Genomic DNA, 23,822 nt, shown 5'->3' on the forward strand with positions numbered 1-23,822 from the left:
CCCCCCCCCCCCCCGTCCTTCCCCTTAAATCCTTCTGCCAGGAGGCTGCACTGGCTCTGAAAGCTTGCATATGTAATATCTTTTTTATGTGTGTTTTCTCCTGCTGCCACTTGGTGAGTAGATATTTTATTTACATTATATTTTCAAAAACGTATTACTTTAATTCGTATATTAGCCTGTGTGTATTGATTATATCTTTGTTTCTAATGTTTTGTTCCCTACACACTTGTGGACACTAATCAGGTGTTTCGTGATAGTGGCCCAGTCAGCTGAAAGCAGATTTGAAATCAACAAATATTAGTAGAACTATTTGTTTTTCAACTTTAAATATGAATTCTTCTGCCAAGAAATCAGGGATGGTTCCATGAGTTTCAGATACAGTATAATACCAACAAATTGAAAAGTGAACCTTGAGGTGTTATAAGTAATGCATCTCACGTTTTCAAACAATGGAAAATCCAGGATGGAATGTAACAATACCAGAGAAGGAAAGTTGCTACTCACCATATAGCAGAGATGCTGAGTCGTGATAAGCACACAAAAAGAGTCACACAATTATAGCTTTCGACCATGAAGGCCTTTGTCAGCAGTAGTTGTGCGCGCGCCCACACGCACACGCAAACGCAACTTGCACACACATCTGCTGTCTCAGAGAGTTGAAACCACACTGGTGTGCAAGTTGGGGGTGCGGTTGCGGGTACGCATGTCTACTGCTGACAAAGACCTTCATGGTCGAAAGTTGTAATTGTGTGAATCTTTTCGTTGCGCTTATCGCGACTCAACATCTCCACTATGTGGTGAGTAGCAACTTTCTTTCTCTGGTATTGTTGCAGCTCACATTTTGCATTTTCACCCTTTTATTGCTTCTGTATTGTTAAATTTAAGACATGCTGACTTAAAATATAAATAATATATCACCACCACCCGTCAATTTCAAGAAAACCATGTGAGGTCATATCTCATTGAAATCTCTGAAGTATTTTTGTTTATTCTTCCATAAAGTGGTACCGAGCAAGGTGGCGCAGTGGTTAGCACATTGGACTCGCATTCGATAGGATGACGGTTCAAATCCACATCCGGCCATCCTGATTTAGGCTTTCTGTAATTTCCCTAAATTGCTTCTGGGAAATACCAGGATGATTCCTCTAAAAGGACATGGTAAACTCCCTTCCCTATCCTTCCCTAATCTGATGGGGGGCCAATAACCTCACGTCTACATCTACATCTACATTTTCATTTATACTCCGCAAGCCACCCAGTGGTGTGTGGCGGAGGGCACTTGACATGCCACTGTCATTACCTCCCTTTCCTGTTCCACTCACGTATGGTTCGCGGGAAGAACGACTGCTGGACAGTCTCTGTGCACGCTCGAATTTCTCTAATTTTACATTTGTGATCTCCTCGGGAGGTATAAGTAGGGGGAAGCAATATATTTGGTACCTCATCCAGAAACACACCCCTTAGACGTGGACAGCAAGCTACATTGTGATGCAGAGTGCCTCTCTTGCAGAGTCTGCCACTTGAGTTTGCTAAACATCTCCGTAACGCTATCACGCTTACGAAATAACCCTGTGACGAAACGCGCCGCTCTTCTTTCGATCTTTTCTATCTCCTCTGTCAACCTGACCTGGTATGGATCCCACACTGATGAGCAATACTCAAGTATAGGTCGAATGAGTATTTTGTAAGCCGCCTCCTTTGTTGATGGACTAAATTTTCCAAGGACTTTCCCAATAATCTCAACCTGGCACCCGCCTTACCAACAATTAATTTTGTATGATCATTCCACTTCAAATCATTCCGTACTCATACTCCCAGATATTTTACAGAAGTAACTGCTACCAGTGTTTGTTCCGCTATCATATAATCATACAGTAAAGGATCCTTCTTTCTATGTATTCGCAATACATTACATTTGTCTATGGTAAGGGTCAGTTGCCACTCCCTGCACCAAGTGCCTATCCATTGCAGATCTTCCTGCATTTCGCTGCAATTTTCTAATGCTGCAACTTCTCTGTATATTACAGCATCATCCGCGAAAAGCTGCATGGAACTTCCGACACTATCTACTAGGTCATTTATATATATTGTGAAAAGCAATGGTCCCATAACACTCCCCTGTGGCACGCCAGAGGTTACTTTAATGTCTGTATACGTCTCTTCAATCCAGCCACACAGCTGGTCTGATATTCCGTAGGCTCTTACTTTATCAGGTGACAGTGCGGAACTGTATCGAACGTCTTCCGGAAGTCAAGGAAAATGACATCTACCTGGGAGCCTGTATCTAATATTTTCTGGGTCTCATGAACAAATAAAGCTAGTTGGGTCTCACTCGATTGCTGTTTCTGGAATCCATGTTGATTCCTACAGAAAAGATTCTGGGTTTCCAGAAATGACATGATACGCGAGCAAAAAACATGTTCTAAGATTCTACAACAGATCGATGTCAGACATATAGGCCTATAGTTTTGCGCATCTGCTCGACGACCCTTCTTGAAAACTGGGACTACCTGTGCTCTTTTCCAATCATTTGGAACCTTCTGTTCCTCTAGAGACTTGCGGTACATGGCTGTTAGACATGGCTGTTAGAAGGGGGCAAGTTCTTTCGTGTACTCTGTGTAGAATCAATTTGGTATCCCCTCAGGTCCAGTGGACATTCCTCTGTTGAGTGATTTCAGTTGCTTTTCTATTCCTTGGACACTTATTTCAATGTAAACCATTTTTTCGTTTGTGCGAGATCAACCAGTCAAACAGGGGTATGTCTGCATGTGAATTAGATACCTGAAAAATCTTAAGCTATGAAGGGAACTGACATATAAAACAGATAATAACATTATAAATTGCTGATCCCCAACACAAGATGTATCACCCAGGTCTCATTTATTGGCTATGTGTATCTAAATGGAATTCCCATACAGTGACAGATTACACACAGATTTTAGTTCATGTCAGAGACAACAAGGAACTATATTCGTGTGCTGCTAGTGGTGTAACAGAAATAATAAAATATTTATGTAAGATAAAGGGAAGGCAACCACTCGCCTGTAGTGGACTGATGTATGGAGCGTACACACACATAACAGAAAACAGTACTCGTAGTAGCTTTCCAGCTCCTGCTCTTTTTATAGTGATTTTTGAAGGCAGATATTGTAAAGAAGATGAAAGTGTATACTTATTAAGGAATAAAGAATGAACAGTGAGTTGTAGATAAGTAAAGAAAACTCAGTAAGAAAGATAAAAGGGTACGGGAAGGAAGACAGTTGAATCGGCCTGTAACAATTTTGTTACAACAATTATTTCATAGCTGAGGGGGTCGTTGTGAATGTTAGTAATGGTATCTCTGATCCCATCTGTGTACATGGTGTGTGCAGTGTCATGGTAAGGCAATAATAACGATAATTTTTTGCTATGTATTTTGACAAACGACCAACGTGTAAACCACATTAATTTTGTAAGTTTAGAAAATAAGCAGTGGTGTATGTATGTGTGCTAGCTGTCAAAGATAATCTAGGTAAATAGTAAGAATGTTCATTTACCTTATTTAGCAGTACTCGTTTTACTTGATGTTATAATGAATTTTGTCAGTAATGTGAATAGTATTTAAGTGGTTTGTATTCTTTAATGCCTGGAGATGAACACCAGTGTTTTGCAATGAGTCACAGATAAATTATCATAATTAATAATATATGAACATTGTGACTGATAACAATGGACATGTTGGGGGACCAGAAAGTAATGTCTTTTTACGTTAATTTCAAACAGATAAATAAATAAGTTTTTATTTGTAATCATCCTCATTTATCGACAACTTTTTTCCATCTAGTGTGCAAATTTTCAATGTCCAATCAATACAAACCAAATGGTTTTTGAACAAAATATGTGCAGGTAGCATTTTGGATATCATCAGCATTTTCACATTTTTTTACCACTTAGAAAGTGTTGAAATGATCAGAATAAATGGAAGTCCGATGGTGCAATAATGGACAACCGCAGTGGGTGAGTCAGTGTCGCCCACCCCAATTCATTAACTTTTTCCAGGCTTTGTCTTGCACAATGTGGTCCTGTATTATTGTGTTACAGAATAACGCTGTATCTGTTGGCCATCACTGGGCACTTTTCAATTGAAGAGCATTTTACCCAATCCAGTTGTTAGCAATAAAGATCTCCATTTGAGGGTTCTCCAGGTTTCGGCATTTCAAAATGAAAGAACATGTGAATACTCCACAAAGACACAAAAGTGCCTTGAGAGTCACTACTGTTAGTGATTTGGATTAGAGGGCCCATTTTTCATCTCCAGTGATCAAAAAATGATTCTGTATTGTGCCGTTGAACCAATAAGCTGCATGTGGTAGATTGGTTAGCTTTGTTTGTCTTTACCAATCTGCTGCAAATATTCATGGATACTTAACCAAGGTTGGTTAACTATGTTTGACTGTTCCTTGATTGTCTGACACAGATTTGTTTCCACTTCTGCCCTTAACATGCTTTGTCTAAAGTTATTGGCCTTCCTGATCAACATGATTTGGAAAGATCAGAATTACCAGATTTGAACCTTGAAAACCATCTTTGGCATTTATGAACATCTAATGCACTTTGATAAACAATGCAATTGTTTGTGGTAGCAAATATTGTGCTACTAACCTTGGGAAACTCAAAAAGCATACAGTGCTGCATATGTATGTCTTCTGGTACTTTGTTAGCCATTTCACTTTAAATTTAAGAAAACAATTATTTATTAGTAAACAAGTCACTCTGGCATTAAAATGCCTTCGGCATGACTTTTAAGTGTACAGTGAGCTGGTAGATGATAGATGAATATCAATGTGCACAGAAACGGCATTGCTTTCCAGTCTCCCCTAATAGAACTATTTATTATGAATAAATTTACTCTTTACTTAAGGCATAAAGCAACAAATGTCTAAATAGAAAATTGGTGCTAAATAAATGGGGCAAATGCTTACATATCAAGTGGGCTAGCAAGAATCTTGTCTTGAAACTTTTATGCTGTGGTTTTGTGCATTGTGAATCTGAGTGAAGTAAATTCAGAGACACACATTTTAACAACACCAGTACCAAGTGTAGCTGCTTTTGTGAAACAAAGTAAAAAAAGTAACAGCTGAAAGGTTATTTCATCTTTGGCAGGGGCTTATGAATATAAAAAATGTCAAGTTGCACAAGGGGTCCCCCCCCCCCTCCCCGTGTGTGTGCGTGTGTGCGTGCGTGCGTGCGTGCGCGCGCGCACACAGATATATTTATTAAGTTTGGTCTGATTCTGTGTACCTAAAAATAATGGGAATTCTAATTATGCTGTATTTTCTGTAGGTGAAAAACTGGGTGAAGGAACTGAAGAAGATGCTTGGAAGTGACATATGTTTAATAATTTGTGGAAACAAAATTGATTTGGAGAAACAGAGAACAGTTCCTATTGAAGTTGCTGAAGAGTAAGTTCATTCAGAAAAATTATTTTCCTTGAATAAACTATCAGTCACTAATTCAATAAGTGTCAGATATTCATGCTAAATAACTTTGCTAATACTTGATGTGCACCTTGTAAAATTATTTTGTCCTTTTTTTCTGGCTTGTATACCCATAATTTCACTTCAGATTGATTGGTCTGTAGCTAATATGTGTTACTGGTGCAATGTTTGAAATTTACTTCCCTCTCCACCAAGATGTGGTGACCAGCTGTGTATGTATGCTACCAGTGACATATTAGTGAACATAAACACCATTTGATCTCAGCCTAAACATTTTCATTATTTTTCTTTAATATGCAAGTAATAAATAAGTAGTTAGAAATAGAATCCTATAACCACTGACTGAAATGAGTGTACAACAGTTGCTAACGTTGTTAATCTACTATTATTGATGAAATCATAAGTGAGAGGAGAAGAGCAGAGAGATGTTTTCATGCTTAAATAAAGCTTTTGTGTGTGTGTGTGTGTGTGTGTGTGTGTGTGTGTGTGTGTGTGTGTACTTTATTTGCTACTTGATAAGTGTGTGTTTTTCTTCTGAACAGGTAGTTTCATTGTGACAGTAATTAAATACAGGGTGTTTAATGTATGATGCAAGTGTTGTCTGGCATTACATGAGAACCAATACCCTCTTAGGCTGGCTCCAATCATTGCCTGTTGCTCCAGTCCATACAATGTTTTAACTGAGAATAAGCCAGATGAGTTGGGAATGGTTTCAGAAAGAAGTCCTAAAAATCTTCTGCACCATTCAGCAGTTCAGCCTGGAGTCACAGTACCATCTGCTCACAGAACTGTGCACAAACTCAACCTAAAACCATTACTAAGTAATGGAAGTGCATCACCTGACTGATTCAGATATTGCTTTTTGGCATCAGTACTGAAACATGCTATCGCAGTTTGTACATGGAAAATTGTTCCTAAATATTCTTCCTTTCTAATGAAGCCATTTATCAACTTACATTGTTACAGTGAGAGAAATGAAATGTTATTCTTGGAGTATCTAAAACACAGTAATTGTCTTACTTTAGATTCAAAGTTCCTGCTGGCCTTCCATTTATCTACATGTGTATCCTAAACTAGTTGAAGGCATTTTCACTGCACCCCATAAAATTAGAAGTTCCCCATTATTCTATGGAATATCATAATTCTTTCCAATGAGACATCAAATGCTACAGTAATTAATAACTAAATCAATTAACAGTCTTTGATAAAATTAACTGAATTTTCCCTATGATGTGGTTCTGTCCTGCTGTTACCTGTAATTTCTCCTTTTAAACACACTTAGTGGATTTGACGGCAACACAGTGGGGTTTTCTGTTTATAGATCAGGGCCTTCACAGTGTGATATTTAATAAATTCTAACACATCATTGCTGGCCAATACTTACCTTCTTGATGTGAAATCTGTAGTATTGTTGATGAACACACACAAAAACAAATTGGGAGGAGAGAGGGATAGATCAGGGAAAGTTAACATGGACAGGTCATTCAGACACCAGGCCAAGGACGCAGTTGTAGTGATACCAGTATATCGTACATGTTTGGTTACCTCAAGGAAAATGTTCTGTGTGTGAATGTGGAAAGATTATAAAACTAAAGTGCCATTTGAATCAGTGCAGTACCTGTGAGAATAGGATTGATCATTGTTTTTTGTTAGTGAGAGCTAAATAAGTTGAAAGAAGAATGTTATAGTCTATCAGACAGTCCTCCTCCAGATGTACAGTCTTCTGTTAATGTGCCAGTCTGCTGTTCAATGCCCCTTCTATGACACATAGAATAGGAATCTATTCTATTTCATGTTGTTCTTCCACTACTGATTTTTCCTGTATTTGATATGAGGGTGTGTGATTTCACGACTCGTTTACTTCCCTCATTTATGGATAGAGGAGTGAATAGAATTTATTTGCTAACGTGATTGTATTTGTGGAGACTGCAGCATTAATCCTCATCCTGCCATCCAGATTCACATGTTTCACAAACTTCACTAAAACTGACAAAGCAAGTGCCAGGGTGCCTTTGAAAAGGCACACCAAAGTCTTTTTCCAGTCTCTAATTATCCCATCATGGATTGAACAGTAAACCATAACCTCATCCCTACCCCTCATCCCTACCCCTCATCCCTACCCCCCTCATCCCTGCCCCCCTCATCCCTGCCCCCCCCTCGTCCCTGCCCCCCCTCGTCCCTGCCCCCCCTCGTCCCTGCCCCCCTCGTCCCTGCCCCCCACTCGTCCCTGCCCCCCACTCGTCCCTGCCCCCCCCTCGTCCCTGCCCCCCCTCGTCCCTGCCCCCCACTCGTCCCTGCCCCCCACTCGTCCCTGCCCCCCACTCGTCCCTGCCCCCCACTCGTCCCTGCCCCCCACTCGTCCCTGCCCCCCACTCGTCCCTGCCCCCCACTCGTCCCTGCCCCCCACTCGTCCCTGCCCCCCACTCGTCCCTGCCCCCCACTCGTCCCTGCCCCCCCACTCGTCCCTGCCCCCCCACTCGTCCCTGCCCCCCCCTCGTCCCTGCCCCCCCCCTCGTCGTCCCTGCCCCCCCCCTCGTCGTCCCTGCCCCCCCCCTCGTCGTCCCTGCCCCCCCCTCGTCGTCCCTGCCCCCCCCCCTCGTCGTCCCTGCCCCCCCCCCTCGTCGTCCCTGCCCCCCCCTCGTCGTCCCTGCCCCCCCCCTCGTCGTCCCTGCCCCCCCCCTCGTCGTCCCTGCCCCCGCCCTCGTCGTCCCTGCCCCCGCCCTCGTCGTCCCTGCCCCCGCCCTCGTCGTCCCTGCCCCCGCCCTCGTCGTCCCTGCCCCCGCCCTCGTCGTCCCTGCCCCCGCCCTCGTCGTCCCTGCCCCCGCCCTCGTCGTCCCTGCCCCCGCCCTCGTCGTCCCTGCCCCCGCCCTCGTCGTCCCTGCCCCCGCCCTCGTCGTCCCTGCCCCCGCCCTCGTCGTCCCTGCCCCCGCCCTCGTCGTCCCTGCCCCCGCCCTCGTCGTCCCTGCCCCCGCCCTCGTCGTCCCTGCCCCCGCCCTCGTCGTCCCTGCCCCCGCCCTCGTCGTCCCTGCCCCCGCCCTCGTCGTCCCTGCCCCCGCCCTCGTCGTCCCTGCCCCCGCCCTCGTCGTCCCTGCCCCCGCCCTCGTCGTCCCTGCCCCCGCCCTCGTCGTCCCTGCCCCCGCCCTCGTCGTCCCTGCCCCCGCCCTCGTCGTCCCTGCCCCCGCCCTCGTCGTCCCTGCCCCCGCCCTCGTCGTCCCTGCCCCCGCCCTCGTCGTCCCTGCCCCCGCCCTCGTCGTCCCTGCCCCCGCCCTCGTCGTCCCTGCCCCCGCCCTCGTCGTCCCTGCCCCCGCCCTCGTCGTCCCTGCCCCCGCCCTCGTCGTCCCTGCCCCCGCCCTCGTCGTCCCGCCCCCCATCCTTCTGAATCTGCTTAGTGTATTCATCTCTTGGTCTCCCTCTATGATTTTTACCCTCCACGCTGCCCTCCAATGATAAATTTATGATCCCTTAATGCCTCAGGACATGTCCTACCAACCGATCCCTTCTTCTAGTCAAGTTGTGCCACAAACTTCTCTTCTCCCCAATCCTATCCAATACCTCCTCATTAGTTACGTGATCTACCCATCTAATCTTCAACATTCTTGTGTAGCACCACATTTCGAAAGCTTCTGTTCTCTTTTTGTGTAAACTATTTATCGTCCACGTTTCACTTCCATACAAATACTTTCAGAAACAACTTCCTGACACTTAAATCTATACTCGATGTTAACAAATTTCTCTTCTTCAGAAACGCTTTCCTTGCCATTGCCAGCCTACATTTTATATCCTCTCTACTTCAACCATCATCAGTTATTTTACTCCCTAAATAGCAAAACTCCTTTACTACTTTAAGTGTCTCATTTCCTAATCTAATCCCCTCAGCATCACCCGATTTAATTTGACTACATTCCATTATCCTCGTTTTGCTTTTGTTGATGTTCATCTTATATCCTCCTTTCAAGACACTGTCCATTCCGTTCAACTGCTCTTCCAAGTCCTTTGCTGTCTCTGACAGAATTACAATGTCATCGGCAAACCTCAAAGTTTTTACTTCTTCTCCATGAATTTTAATACCTACTCCGAAATTTTCTTTTGTTTCCTTTACTGCTTGCTCAATATACAGATTGAATAACATCGGGGAGAGGCTACAACCCTGTCTCACTCCTTTCCCAACCACTGCTTCCCTTTCATGCCCCTCGACTCTTATAACTGCCATCTGGTTTCTGTACAAATTGTAAATAGCCTTTCTCTCTCTGTATTTTACCCCTGCCACCTTTAGAATTTGAAAGAGAGTATTCCAGTCAACATTGTTAAAAGCTTTCTCTAAGTCTACAAATGCTAGAAATGTATGTTTGCCTTTCCTTAATCTTTCTTCTAAGATAAGTCGTTTGGTCAGTATTGCCTCACGTGTTCCAACATTTCTACAGAATCCAAACTGATCTTCCCCGAGGTCAGCTTCTACTAGTTTTTCCATTCGTCTGTAAAGAATTCGCATTAATATTTTACAGCCGTGACTTATTAAAATGATAGTTTGGTAATTTTCACATCTGTCAACACCTGCTTTCTTTGGGATTGGAATTATTATATTCTTCTTGAAGTCTGAGGGTATTTCGCCTGTCTCATACATCTTGCTCACCAGATGGTAGAGTTTTGTCAGGACTGGCTCTCCCGGGGCTGTCAGTAGTTCTAATGGAATGTTGTGTACTCCCAGGGCCTTGTTTCGACTCAGGTCTTTCAGTGCTCTGTCAAACTCTTCACACAGTATTGTATCTCCCATTTCATCTTCATCTACATCCTCTTCCATTTCCATAATATTGTCCTCAAGTACATTGCCCTTGTATAGACCCTCTATATACTCCTTCCACCTTTCTGCTTTCCCTTCTTTGCTTAGAACTGGGTTTCCATCTGAGCTCTTGATATTCATACAAGTGGCTCTCTTTTCTCCAAAGGTCTCTTTAATTTTCCTGTAGACTGTATCTATCTTATCCATAGTGAGATAAGCCTCTACATCCTTACATTTGTCCTCTAGCCATGCTTGCTTAGCCATTTTGCACTTCCTGTCAATCTCATTTTTGAGACGTTTGTATTCCTTTTTGCCTGCTTCATTTACTGCATTTTTATATTTTCTCCTTTCATCAATTAAATTCAATATTTCTTCTGTTACCCAAGTATTTCTACTAGCCCTCGTCTTTTTACCTACTTGATCCTCTGCTGCCTTCACTACTTCAACCCTCGGAGCTACCCATTCGTCTTCTACTGTATTTCTTCTCCCCCTTCCTGTCAATTGTTCCCTTATGCTCTCCCTGAAACTCTGTACAACCTCTGGTTTAGTCAGTTTATCCAGGTCCCATCTCCATAGATTCCCACCTTTTTGCAATTTCTTCAGTTTTAATCTACAGTTCATAACCAATAGACTGTGGTCACAGTCCACATCTGCCCCTGGAAATGTCCTACAATTTAAAACCTGATTCCTAAATCTCTGTCTTACCATTATATAATCTATCTGATACCTTTTAGTATCTCCAGGATTCTTCCATGTATACAACCTTCTTTTATGATTCTTGAACCAAGTGTTAGCTATGATTAAGTTATGCTCTGTGCAAAATTCTAACAGACAGCTTCCTCTTTCATTTCTTATCCCCAATCCAGATTCACGTACCATGTTTCCTTCTCTCCCTTTTCCTACTGTCGAATTCCAGTCACACATGACTATTAAATTTTCGTCTCCCTTCACTACCTGAATAATTTCTTTTATCTCATCATACATTTCTTCAATTTCTTCGTCATCTGCAGAGCTATTTGGCTGACATTCCACGCTCCGATCCGTAGAATGCCAGTTTTCTTTCTCCTGATAACGATTTCCTCTTGAGTAGTCCCCGCCCGGAGATCCGAATGGGGGACTATTTTACCTCCGGAATATTTTGCCCAAGAGGACGCCATCATCATTTAACCATACAGTAAAGCTTCATGCCCTCTGGAAAAATTATGGCTGTAGTTTCCCCTTGCTTTCAGCGGTTCGCAGTACCACAACAGCAAGGCCGTTTTGCTTAATGTTACAAGGCCAGATCAGTCAATCATCCAGATTGCATCTGCATGTAGATTCAATATAATTTTTGTAGGACAATCTCGGTGTCTACTCTGCTCCGATAGAATGGATGCAGCCAGTCAAGTAATGTGAGAGTGCAGCTTCATCAGATTACAAGCCTACCTTGCACAGTATCACTTTTTATATTAAATCCTTATCTTATTATAAATATGACCCAATATATCATCTGCTTGCTGTTATGGCAACACCTGTGCCTAAAACAGAAACGTTACCTCATAAGCGTATATTGTTGTCATTTGCTTTGTGAACAAACTATGCCGTAATTTACACAAGAACATGCTAAATTTAGGAAAAATCAAAACTCTTTCTGGTATCATCACCCTAATTTGTTCATATTAAGAGCCTCTTTTTCCCTTTTTTTCACCAGCAAAGTAGTTTGCAGTCTTATGTTCTTATCGTATTTCTTGTGTAAGCTGCTTTATTATGTTGCCTAACTATGGAATATATGAAGTTTTATTCAATATAATTAGCACACACCTTTTCAGTGCAAATGTAGATGTGTCTTCAGGGATGTTCTACTGTTCAGTATTATGAATAATATGAATGCTGTAACTGTTGAACCAAATTTGAGTATTAATGTAGCAATCTTAGATTACCTCAGATGATCCTACCACTGAATGGTGCATCTTGAATCATCTGATTCTGATTGTAAAATGTGGTATGCATTTACATCTGTGTGTCATGTAATCGAGAACTACTTCAAAGTTCCACTCGCCCCTTGCCTTTTCCTCCTCATATACCGTAATAGTAATTTAACCATATTTGTTTGACTTCACTGATACATAATCTCTGCAATGTATTGTAACTTTAATGATGATTTTAGACCATGTTTGACAAGTTTATGGAATGAAATGATAAGCAAATCTTGTTCTTTGTGATGGCATTATAAGGCCACACATTTTCCTGGCCACTACTGAGGAATTCACAGCAGTTGACTAGCATCTTTCATTACACACAGTAAAGTGCCATTTTATATCTTCTGGCCATTAGAAGAAAGTCTTTGGAGAATTATAAGGTTGTGAGAGATGCTTTGCAGCTTGACAAAGAGCACAGTACGGAACATGCTGAGACACACAGTCTAATTAAACAGTGGACCAAACACACACACACACACACACACACACACACACACACACACACACACACACTTCTATTGAAATGCATACAAGTTTAAATTTGACATTGTCTTTCAGTGAAATGCATTTAGTGTATAGCATAAAGAACTGATCACTTATTGAAGGCATAGGTCCCGAGTTCAAGTCTCGGTCTGGCACACAGTTTTTATCTGCCAGGAAGTTTCATATCAGTGCACACTCTGCTGCAGAGTGAAAATCTCATTCTTAATACAAACACAGTTTGAGTGTATACAGTTTTAAGATATCAGCATTTTAAAAAGAATTGCAAAACAAACTGCTGGCTGCCAATTATGCAGTGTGCGATATATACATTATTGCTGTTTTGAATGCATTATACCAAAGGCATGTCATACTTGTCAGTGTACTTCACTTACAAGGAATCCATATGTCATAGTGCAGCATTCTGCATCAAGACAATTTAAAACGGACATGACTTTGCTTCATTGCCAGGATATATTTATACCCTTTTTGCACATTAAGATCTGTTTAATTCAGATGTACAGCACTGTATGAACTTCGTGCTGTAATTTATTTTAGGAATATGTGTAATCAGTACAGGAGACTGAATACAAAAAAGTTAATGAATAGATGTTTGTAGCACTGAGAAATTATTGCTTATGATTAGTTCAGAATTTGTTTACCAAATGAATTAAAAATGGATTACAGTACTGGGCAAGATCATAAGATATTTAAAAAATGTAGTGTCACAGCTCATAAATATTTGAAGAACATCATTATTTACCACCAATAGCTGCAGTAAAATTTCTTTATTGGAAAACCAATTTTGGTTCACAAATCATCATCAAGTTTATAAGATATTTATGCTATCCTATCAGGCCACTGATTTTATATTGTTTAGTTTGATGTTGTAAATATTTCATGAACCTGATGATGGTCCATGGACTGAAACTGGTTGTCAATAAAGAAATTATACAGCAGCTCTTGGCAGTAAATCTTGAAGTTCTGCATGCAGTATTGTTTCTGTGTCCTTATTCCCAATATTCTGCAGAAAGTATTGCACATTTAGTGATTAAAAAGGTCCAGGACCTTGTGTCGAAAGAATAAGAAAAAAGTAACCCTGCAAATTCTGTGAAGCAAATTAGCCGATGCACTTCAGTTACTATCCTCTCTAGTTGGTTGGACATTCAATGAGAGAAGTAATGGGTAAAAGTGAAGAAAATGATTGTGGAAGAAAAATAAGCTGACAGCTGTTAAAAGTTCTCAGGTATTGGTAGCACATAGTTCTTGCAAGAGTCTTCCCACTCAGAGTTCAACCTCCTTGCTGGTGCCTCCATCTGAGAACTGGTTGCACACTTGCCAGTCCAAATGTTGGATTCGAAGATTCTGGGAAAAATATTGTGGTGGCAGTAATCAACTTTCAACATCGTTGATAACAGCTGTTAAAGCATATATTCTTAAGCTGACTGCCCATAGTTCTAATGCTTTTGCTTTACTTAGGTGTTTTACTCGTATTCGTCTTTCAGTGTCTTAATGCATCTAGTAGCACCTATACTGTTTAGTAAACTTTTTATCAACCAGCCAATAACAAGCAGAAAAGGAGTGGAAGTACAATATTTGGACTAGTAAGACTGGTTTTAGAAAGTTGGTATGGATGTTCAAATTGTTTTGTATTTGTGTATGATCACATTTCTCACCTATTTTGTGATGCAGAAAAAGTGAAAGCACTTAATTTAATGAGTACCAGGTTGATATAATTTTTACAGAGTATGAAACTTGTAAGTCATATTGTACAATTTATGTGTAACAGTTATTTTAATTATGTGTTAATGTTAAGGAATTTTGTGGAGGAATAATAGTGATAAAAGAAATTTTGTTTACGAGCTTCCCATGAAATAAATTATTATTCAATTTATAATACTGAAATTATGATGATGCTAACAAAAATATTACATTGCATTAACAAAAATGACTGATATTGTGGTTTCTATAAAGAATATAGTGAAACAGAAAACTCATATTTCAACTATGTAAGCCATTGTGGGAATCAATGTCAGATAAGAAAATTTTAGTTTAAATATTGTAGGAAAGTTCTGGTAAAATTTAAACACTTTTGGATTGAAGGAGATCACGCGCCAAGAAGCAAAAATGTCGAGTCATTGGTAGGCATACACAAAAGGAAAGAAAACTTGATAGGTTTCAGAGTAATCCTTTTTTGAGCTAGAGTATAATACTCGTGGAACAGAACACGTACATGCCCATGCCCTTACACGGTGTCATCTGGATGAACATTGTGAGTGGTGCATTTCAGCAGATGGACTAGGTCTTTATGTTGGTATGACTACCAACCAGCTGTCTACCAAAATAAATGACCACTGTCAAACTGTTGCCAAGAACAAAGTTGACCACATGGTGGCACAACATGTAGCTGAGCACAACATGCTCAATTGCAGTAGCTGTTTCACAACATGGGCCATCAGGATCCTTCACTCCACCACCAGCTTCTCTGAACTACACAGATGGAAGTCAGTCCTGCAATACATCCTTTGCTCTCATAATCGCCATGGCCACATTCTCTGGTAACTAGCTGTCCCTACACCCTCCACTGTATAGTTTACTCATCCTCTGCCCTGTCAGCCACTCCCAATTCATGCCCCATGTGACATTCAGTGTTTCCCACTCTCTGGCTCTGACAACCATGCATCATATGCCTAATCCTTGTACCTGCCACTCCTCCCTCCTGCATTCCCTGGTGGCATACCAGTTGCCTCCCTCCGAGCCACTAACAGCTAATCCTAAATCACTCTTCCTACCTCCCACCTCAACCTCTACTCACCTTACCGGGCACTATCTCAACCACAACCTAGTTCACCTGCCAAAATGCAGAACTGGCACTGTTTGTCCATCCTGCACCATGTAGGGTCACAGGTGTGTGTGTGTGTGTGTGTGTGTGTGTGTGTGTGTGTGTTCAAAGGAGGAGTGCTCCAAAAGCTAGCAATTAGAAAATTCTAGTTTCGTATTCATGTTTAGCTAAGCCTCAGAGCATTTATTGGGAAACTTAAAAATGTGGGATTCCTTCCAATTTTTATCATAAGTGACGTTATTGTCAAGAAATTAGTTTCTCCTTCTCCATGATGCTGTTACCCCACGTTCTGTTGCTGTTTGCTTTTATCTTGCTTAAGCACTCATGCTGTGCAGAACTTGTGGACAGCAATGTAGCTAGGTAGTTTGGCAACCAGTGTGCAGTTTTAACTTGTCTCAATCCCACTCCATCCCTCCCAACTCCAAAAACACACATGGTTTTTTGGGGAAGCAATTTTTGATACAAACAGTTAAATAAGTAAAATATGTTAACCATTTCATACACAGTTTTTATGTTTTGAAACAAGTGATGTGTTTTTTATAAATAAAACAATTTGATTGTTAATGGAGCAGTAAAATAATGAAAGATCTTTTTATTGATAGGTGATTCCAACATATGGCTTTAATATTTCTTCTTCTAATCTTTTTTGCTGAAAATATTGAAATTGTCATCAAAATCGATAACTTTAGGTACATTATAGTTGATTGTCAAACTAATTGTGGTTGATTCACATGATCAGAAGATATTTTTTTGTACACTGTTGTGGAAAACTTAAGGAAGAAAGTAACTTCTGCATGATGTCACTGACAAGTACTGTAATTGAATGAAACTTGGACCATTCACAGAAAGAACTGATACAGTATAATACAGAAGGTAACTGAAGGAAATACATGAGATGAACAGAATGGAACGTTCATTCAGAGACAGTTATTACACATGTCACCCAATTCATCATGGTCCACTGGACTTTACAAAAGCAGGACATGGTTCTTAATAGGATGTGTGTTCACCATGGACAGCAGTGCATGCTCTGCAGTGTGCTCCCATGCTAGCCACAAGGTTAGTAAACAGCCCTTTCGGTAGGGCATTCCATTGCCTCACCAGCTCGTTGATAACTGATGGACAGTCATTGGTGGATGTAGACGTGTTACTATGTGTCTCCCCACAGTGTCACAATAATGTTGATTGGTGAGTGTACAAAGATTTGGTCAGTCAGTGCATGCAGCACTATTAACTCCTCGCACTATAACCCCGAGCAACAAAACTAACATGTTTGACAGTGCTTCTGGGTGCATTACGTGTTCCCATCTGTCATTTTATAAGTGTGTGTTCAGTGTGGCCACATACCACAAAATAATAACAGCACAAAAATCTGCACAGCACAGTCAAATCATAAAAACAGTTTAGTGATGTGAGAACAGTTGTTGTTTTCACATTATTTTAGCAGTAAAATGTGCTTCTGCACACACATGGGCTAGGCCCAGTCAATAAGCTCTCTAGTTGTTTGCCCACTCCCGTAAATGTCAAGAATGAAGCAATGTAAGATAAATTTTTTACAATTTGTGCCATAGAATGCAGTAAGTTTTGTCATTCTCGCAGATCTAGTACCCCTTGTGGACCACTCTTGTTGATTGTTGACAGTAAGAACCAATATACAAGTCAGTTAACATGAGAAGTCAAAAGAGCAAAGCATTTTCCATAGTCTAAAGAGGTCCTTTCTTTAAGTTACAGATAGATTTCTGCTACTGTCCAGTTCTGAGTATATAAGACCGCTTATGCTATGTACTTCAGTCAGTATGAAATTTTTATATTTACACCCTTTTCCAATGTACAGTACTTAGACTTGTATAGTTGTGACTGGAGGGGTACAGTCACAGTTCTGTGTGTGCATATATATTTTGTCATTAAACTGAAATATAAGGGGGTTGTATCACGGTGGTAAGTCCTTGTGTAACAGGATGAGACTTATTAGATGAGAAGAAACAAGTGAAACGCATATTTTTTTACTGCAGAAGCTGTAAAATAACATTCAGTGCCATTCTTGGTTGAAAAGAACTTGTTTTTTTTTTTTTTTTTTACATCTGTTCATAAGAAAAATGCACCGTTTTGTAAAGGCCAATGCACCTTTTGCTAATCTATTTTGAAGTTTGAATCATGATGATGATTGCCTAATTGATTTCAGGTATGCACAGTCAGTTGGAGCAAAACATTTCAGTACATCAGCAAAACTGAATCGAGGAATCGAAGAAATGTTTTTGGACTTAAGTCAGCGAATGATGGAACGTGCTAATGAACAGGACATACAGAAAGCAGGCTCATTGGGACGTTCTGGCAGTGTGCGCCGAAATGTGGTTGTTGTGGATGATGAAGAAGTGGAGCAGACTAAGTCAGGCTGTTGTGGTGGAAGTACTGCAGTTTCTTAGGTTGTCTAATGTGCTCATTTACATGATACATGCCTTAAATGCATTTGATTGTGTAACTGTTTGTTCCTGTATAACATGTGTGAGTGTAAAGTTCCACGACTGGAAGTGGAATAGTTGCTTGTATGTAAAATGTAAAAATTGTTAATCTACACTGGACAAGTCACCTTACCTTTATGAAAGGGCTGATAAAGATGTACACACATTTGTGCTTAGTACACATTGTGCTTTGTACACATTGTATATCACTTATATGTATGAAGTGTAAATCATAATTTCTTTCAAATTTTAGTCCCTTGTGTTAACTACTGTTGTCATTGAATTCAGATTTGTCTCAAGATTAAAGAAGATTATTATATTTAATATGATCTCTAGTACCAAACTATTCTGCAACAGATAACTATACTCAAAAAAAATTATTGAAGGCAGTCTATTTGTGAGTGTGTGTTTCTAGGTAAACATATTCTTTTTTCAGCCAACATCCATGAAATAATGTGTATAACAGTTAACATACAAGAGAGTGTGGAAAAGGTATGTGATCCTTTCTTGCCCTAATAGTGATCAGTGTAACAACTATAGTGTACTATGACAGACATGAATCTTTTGAAATTTATTTATTAACTTCCATATTGTGAAAAATGCCTAAAAATTAAAAGTTAAGAGAAGGTATAAGCATAGGTGAGAAACAGATGACGAATAAAAGAACTATAGAACCAGGTGGTAAGCATCGCAAAAGCTATATACAGGTGATCTGTGAAGGAAAGGAAGATCTTAAAGGTAAAAATATAGATGAAATTGGCAAGAGCAATGTAAGTGTTGCAGACAAGGAATTTTACTGAATAATTTGAAGCAAATTCTAATAACATAAGCAAAGAAATGCTACCATTATGGTATTCTCCAACAAAGTGGAAAAAAGAATCAGAAGATTCCAGACAGCACTGATTATGCTGCTGGAGATGTAAGATTCCATTTCACATCCTGAATTGATACATTACAGTCTATCCTTTTTGTGTGGTGCTCCCTGTTTTCAAATTCAGGAGCATACACACACTTTTTTATGCTAATGTAATGATTTCATTAGTGAAAACATGAGTGATGTCTTTAAGGAAAAAGTAAGTTCCTCTTCTCATTATTAACATATGCAGCATGTATGTCAAAAGGGAAAAACCTGGATGGGGCTTAGATCTGTGAAATGAGAACAGCACGGTAATAGTTGAAAGACAATGACAAACTGGTATGACAGAAGTAATGAATGTAAAGACCTGGTGAAATAAAATAAAATAATGTAATTGTAGAGTCGAAGGTACAAGCAGCCAGAAGAAATTATCGGGAGGAATGGTATAGGAAGAGAAGAGAGGCTGTAGTTCACAAGTGCAAGAAAAAGTGGTTAATGTTGTAGGACTGACTATTTCTGGCATGGCCTCCGTTGTTGAAAAACTTGAATTCCTTAGAGTGAGACATACAGACACTGTATCACAAAGTTGAGAGCGAATGCTTACATCAATGTGGTGCACAATTTTTCCATGATTGTGGGTGAGTTTAGAGAGTGCGTGCATTTGTAAATATATTCTGTATTTGCAGAAAGTTTTAGTTGACGCTCATTATCCTGCCAACAGGCCTTAACTAGCCTTCATAGTAACTGACTACTGATTGCTGTTCTCTTGAATTCAAATTCCTTGTTTAATGCCAATTTTGCATTTTGCATTTGTTTAATGCCATTTTGCATAAGTTGCGATGTTTCCCCAATTTATGTGACAGATATCTGTCAAAAACACTTCTTGTCACTACTTTCTCTCATATTCCTTTCTGTCAGTTATGTGCTTTGATGAGAGAGAAATCGTTTGTATTTAAAATAAGAAAAAAGAATTTAACTCTCATAATGGGTCCAATGAAGTACATATGTTAGCAGTCAAAGAACAGATTGTGTGCATGTGCTCTGATGGAGACTTCTTAATTTTGAATTAATAATTAATGACTAAAAATGTCGTTCAATACATGAAGGGTTAGTACTAAATTGCACCTAACTTAGTACAAAAACCTTTTTAATGTATTTCACTAAACAGTACGAGGCATTTCTTAGTCAAATACTGAAAGTGGCTTTGGAGGCAATATAATATCAAAACTCCCTTCCACGTTATGAAATAAAGCATAATGTGAAGTATCAAGAACAGTAAAACAGAGAAAGCCATTTGGATAGTAATTAAATGATTCAAGTAGTGTTATTTGTGAGAGTTGTTACTTATTTTCTTAAATTATGTTAACTGATTAATTGGTATGTCCTGCTATAGTTTTATGATCAGTTTTCTTGCAAAAGTATCTAAACATGAATTGGTCTCCTTGGCATTATCAGGGTTGGTTTACCTATTATTACTGTTTTATATATCTGTTATTGTTGAGAGACTTTTTTTCTTAAATAAAAATAAACACTAACATCTTCAAATACTCGCTGCAGAACACTAGGCCGTACAACAGTGAGAGAATGTCAACAAAGGCAGCTTGTTGTTATCAGGAAAAGACCTTTATTGTTAGACTTGCAAAAATGTTTTTCACTGACACTCAGCATTATTGCATAGGTGCACAAATCCCATTATAGTTTCATGAATGTAAGAAACTTTTTACATAGTATTTACCGCATTTTTATTTTATGTTTGCGTAAGTGCTCAGAAACAAAACGTGCCATTTAGCGAAGTACAACCTTTAATTTGTGCTTTGAATGCATCAGCTATTAAAAATAAAAAAATCCAAAGTGTTTGATTATAATTTTTACTGTGACATTAATGAAAAAAAAAATTATGACTTCAACCAGAGGATGCACAAAATTTGATTTAACAATTTGCCTTCATCAGCGGTCTATCTCTTTACTGAAGAATTCCAACAGTTATACAAAAGATGGACAATTATTTGAAATGTATTGTTTTGCAAAAAGCTATCCCTTTCCTGGAATGAGAAATCTGGGTATTGAAGGGTTCACTTTAAATTAAGAAGTCAGTCGTTCCCAGTTTCCTTTTGTCTAATATATGAATAGTTGATTTTTTTCCCACTACAGCACCACTACATTTAACATATGAGAAATTTGAATGTCAACTCTGCTCCATTGTGTAATTTCTGTTTTTGATAATCCTTTATCCATAAACAAGGAACTGCAAATTTTGACAATTCGAGGGTTTACTTTCTCATCAACACTCTAAAATGCACTTTGAAATGCATGGGAACACCATACCAGCTGTTGGTGCTACATGTTACAATTTCCTCTCGTTCCATTCACACATAGAGTCTGGGAAGAATAACTGTATAAATACTTCTGTTTGTGTGTTGTAATTAATCTAATCTTGCCTTCACAGTCTCTATTGGAGTGTGGAGGGTTATAGTATATTCCTAGATTCCTCACTTAAATCTGGTTCTTCTAATCTTGTAAGTAGACCACAGGAAAGTTGACATCTGTCTTAGTGTCTGCCAGTTCAGGTTTTCTTCTACAGAATTTCTGGACATGCTTTCAGGCATCAGACAAACATTTGACCGTTTGTGTTGTTCTACCTTGAATATCATCAATTAGTCTTATATGATACGGGTCCCACACACTGGAACAATATTTTGTGATGGATTAGCAATCTCCTTTGTTGACTGATTGATTCATTGGTAGGATAACAGGAAAAATGAATGACTAATCTGCCTCCTGCTTTACCTATGGCAGCCTAAGTGATCATTCCATTTAATATCCTCACAAATTCCTGCACCCATGTATTTGTACAAATTGACTAATTCCAGTTGTGACTCGTTGCTATTGTAGTCATAGGCTGCTATGTTTTTTTGCATTTTGTGGTGTCCACAGATTTATATTTCTGAATAGATGAAGCAAGTTGTCACTCTTTGTACCATGTGTGAAGATCCATACAAATGTTTGTGCAGCTTTTCTCATCCGGTAATTCATTACATCATCTGAAAAAAGCCAGAGGGTACTATTATCAACAACATCTACCAGATCAGTAAAATAAAACATGACGGCAAAGATCTGAACAATTTTTTTTGGGGCAGTCCAGTCACAAATTTTGTTTAATACTCTATATGATCATACTTTAGATTAGTAGTGTAGATATGGTATTGAGACAATATTGGAACTCAATAAATACTGTATCTGTCTAATTGATTTGATTGACATGTTTCAGAAAGTGCAGATAGGGTTTCATATGACCCTCGATTTTTGGGCTTGTTCATTGTTGACATGGAGAAAGTTATTTTATTCAAAATACTTCATTTATGCTACTGAAGGTATCTTTGTGCATTACTTCTTTTCTCATAGGCAGGTACAGGGTGTGCTTTCTTCCAACTTTGACACAGGTTTTTGTTTGAGGGACCTGCAGTGTGTTGTATTTAAAAAAAGGTGCCAGTTCAGCTGCAAGTTCTATATAGTATTTGATAAGGGTTATTTTCAGGCTCTGGAGCATTAGTCTGTTAACTAGTTACATGTTCCATAAATCATTTGAATGATTCTCTTATCAAAATGATGTAGACCAAATCAGTTTTCAGGATATTTATAGATGATTAGTGTTAACATTAACGAACACATTCATTTTTGTTGCTCCTATTTGTACAACGAAACTTAGTTACATATATATGCTACCAGCTTTAAATAAAAATTCTTCCATGGAATAGGAGTAGTTATTCAGGAGAAATGACTTAAGATTAGACTTAAAATTTGCTTTTCTGCCTGTGACCCATGTTTCTGGGCAAATCATCAAAGAATTTTGTTGCTGCATATTGAACTCCTTTCTGAGTCACTGACAGCATTAATAATGGTCTCACAGTGATATCAGTTAATACAATCTTCTCAGGTTTCTGCTAACCGTTACATTGGACATGGCCCCAGTTAAACCGTCACTTTTGTCATTACACCAATGACACTTGTATTTTCTGGCCCCATGGACTGTGAGAATTCTAAGAACACCTGAGCAACATTCACGACCTCATTAGGTTTGTTATGGAAATAGAAATGATGTATTACCCTACCTTGACTTCTTCGTTCACTGGAAAACCAATGGGAACCCCAGCCACAGTGTCTACAGGGAACCTACACACGTATCAGTATCTCTACGCTCTTGGCCACCGCCATCCACCACAAAAACGTTGCACTTTGAACACCTTTGTTCATCATGCTAAAGTCATCTTAGATGCTGAAAACCTGCCACAAGAACTAAGCCACCAATGAAAAGTCTTCTGGGAAAATGACTACAATCACGGCAAGGTATCACAGGCTATTTCTGGTAAGATGCACAACAAACTGCCATTGAAGAAGACAGCAAGAAACTTGCATTTTTGCCTTGCTGTGGCCTGGTCTTGGGAAAGATTAGCTAGCTCCTGAAGAGAGAGAACATTTCAGCAGTGTTCAGGCCTTCAGCAAGTTCTCGGTTCTTTCATGATAATGGGCATGGTGCACAAACACAGGGCCTCGAGATATTGCAACCCATTCTTCCTTCCCTGACTGCATTTCCTTCACCGTGCACCACACTCCCCATCCTCGCTCCTTCTCCGCTGCCCTCTCCTTCCCCTCTTTTGGTGTTCTGATTTATGTTGGCCTGACTAGCCATCTTGTTCCCTGTATTGCTTGCAATTTTGTTCCTCTTGGCTGTTCTTGCATCCTTTTTGGCATTTTGCTCCCCACTTGGGGTTTGACCTCCACTTCTAAATTTTCTGTTTTTAGCCATTTGGGGAAAAACTCCCTCCCTAGCATCTACAGCATGGACATTCCTGTCCTCCCCTTTCTTCCCCGCTTCCTTCCCCACTGTAACTGTCACGAGCACATGTAGCCAGTCAGAGTGGTGGGGCTGTTATATACCCATCTGGTAGTGTGTCCCCTGACAACACAGGCATCAT

General features: G+C 39.9%; 1 protein-coding gene across 1 annotated transcript in view; it reads left to right on the forward strand.

Moving 5' to 3' along the window:
• LOC126259171 (ras-related protein Rab-21) overlaps positions 1-18,317 on the forward strand; it is a 42,028-nt gene extending 23,711 nt beyond the window's left edge. Inside the window, exons 3-4 of the mRNA XM_049955738.1 lie at positions 5,323-5,441; positions 17,717-18,317. Coding sequence (XP_049811695.1) covers positions 5,323-5,441; positions 17,717-17,957 — 360 coding nt within the window. The 3' untranslated portion in view covers positions 17,958-18,317. The remainder of the gene's footprint in view (positions 1-5,322; positions 5,442-17,716) is intronic.
• The last annotated feature ends 5,505 nt before the right edge of the window (positions 18,318-23,822 follow it).

The sequence above is a fragment of the Schistocerca nitens genome, chromosome 5, assembly GCF_023898315.1.
Source record: "Schistocerca nitens isolate TAMUIC-IGC-003100 chromosome 5, iqSchNite1.1, whole genome shotgun sequence".
Taxonomy (NCBI): Eukaryota; Metazoa; Arthropoda; class Insecta; order Orthoptera; family Acrididae; genus Schistocerca; species Schistocerca nitens.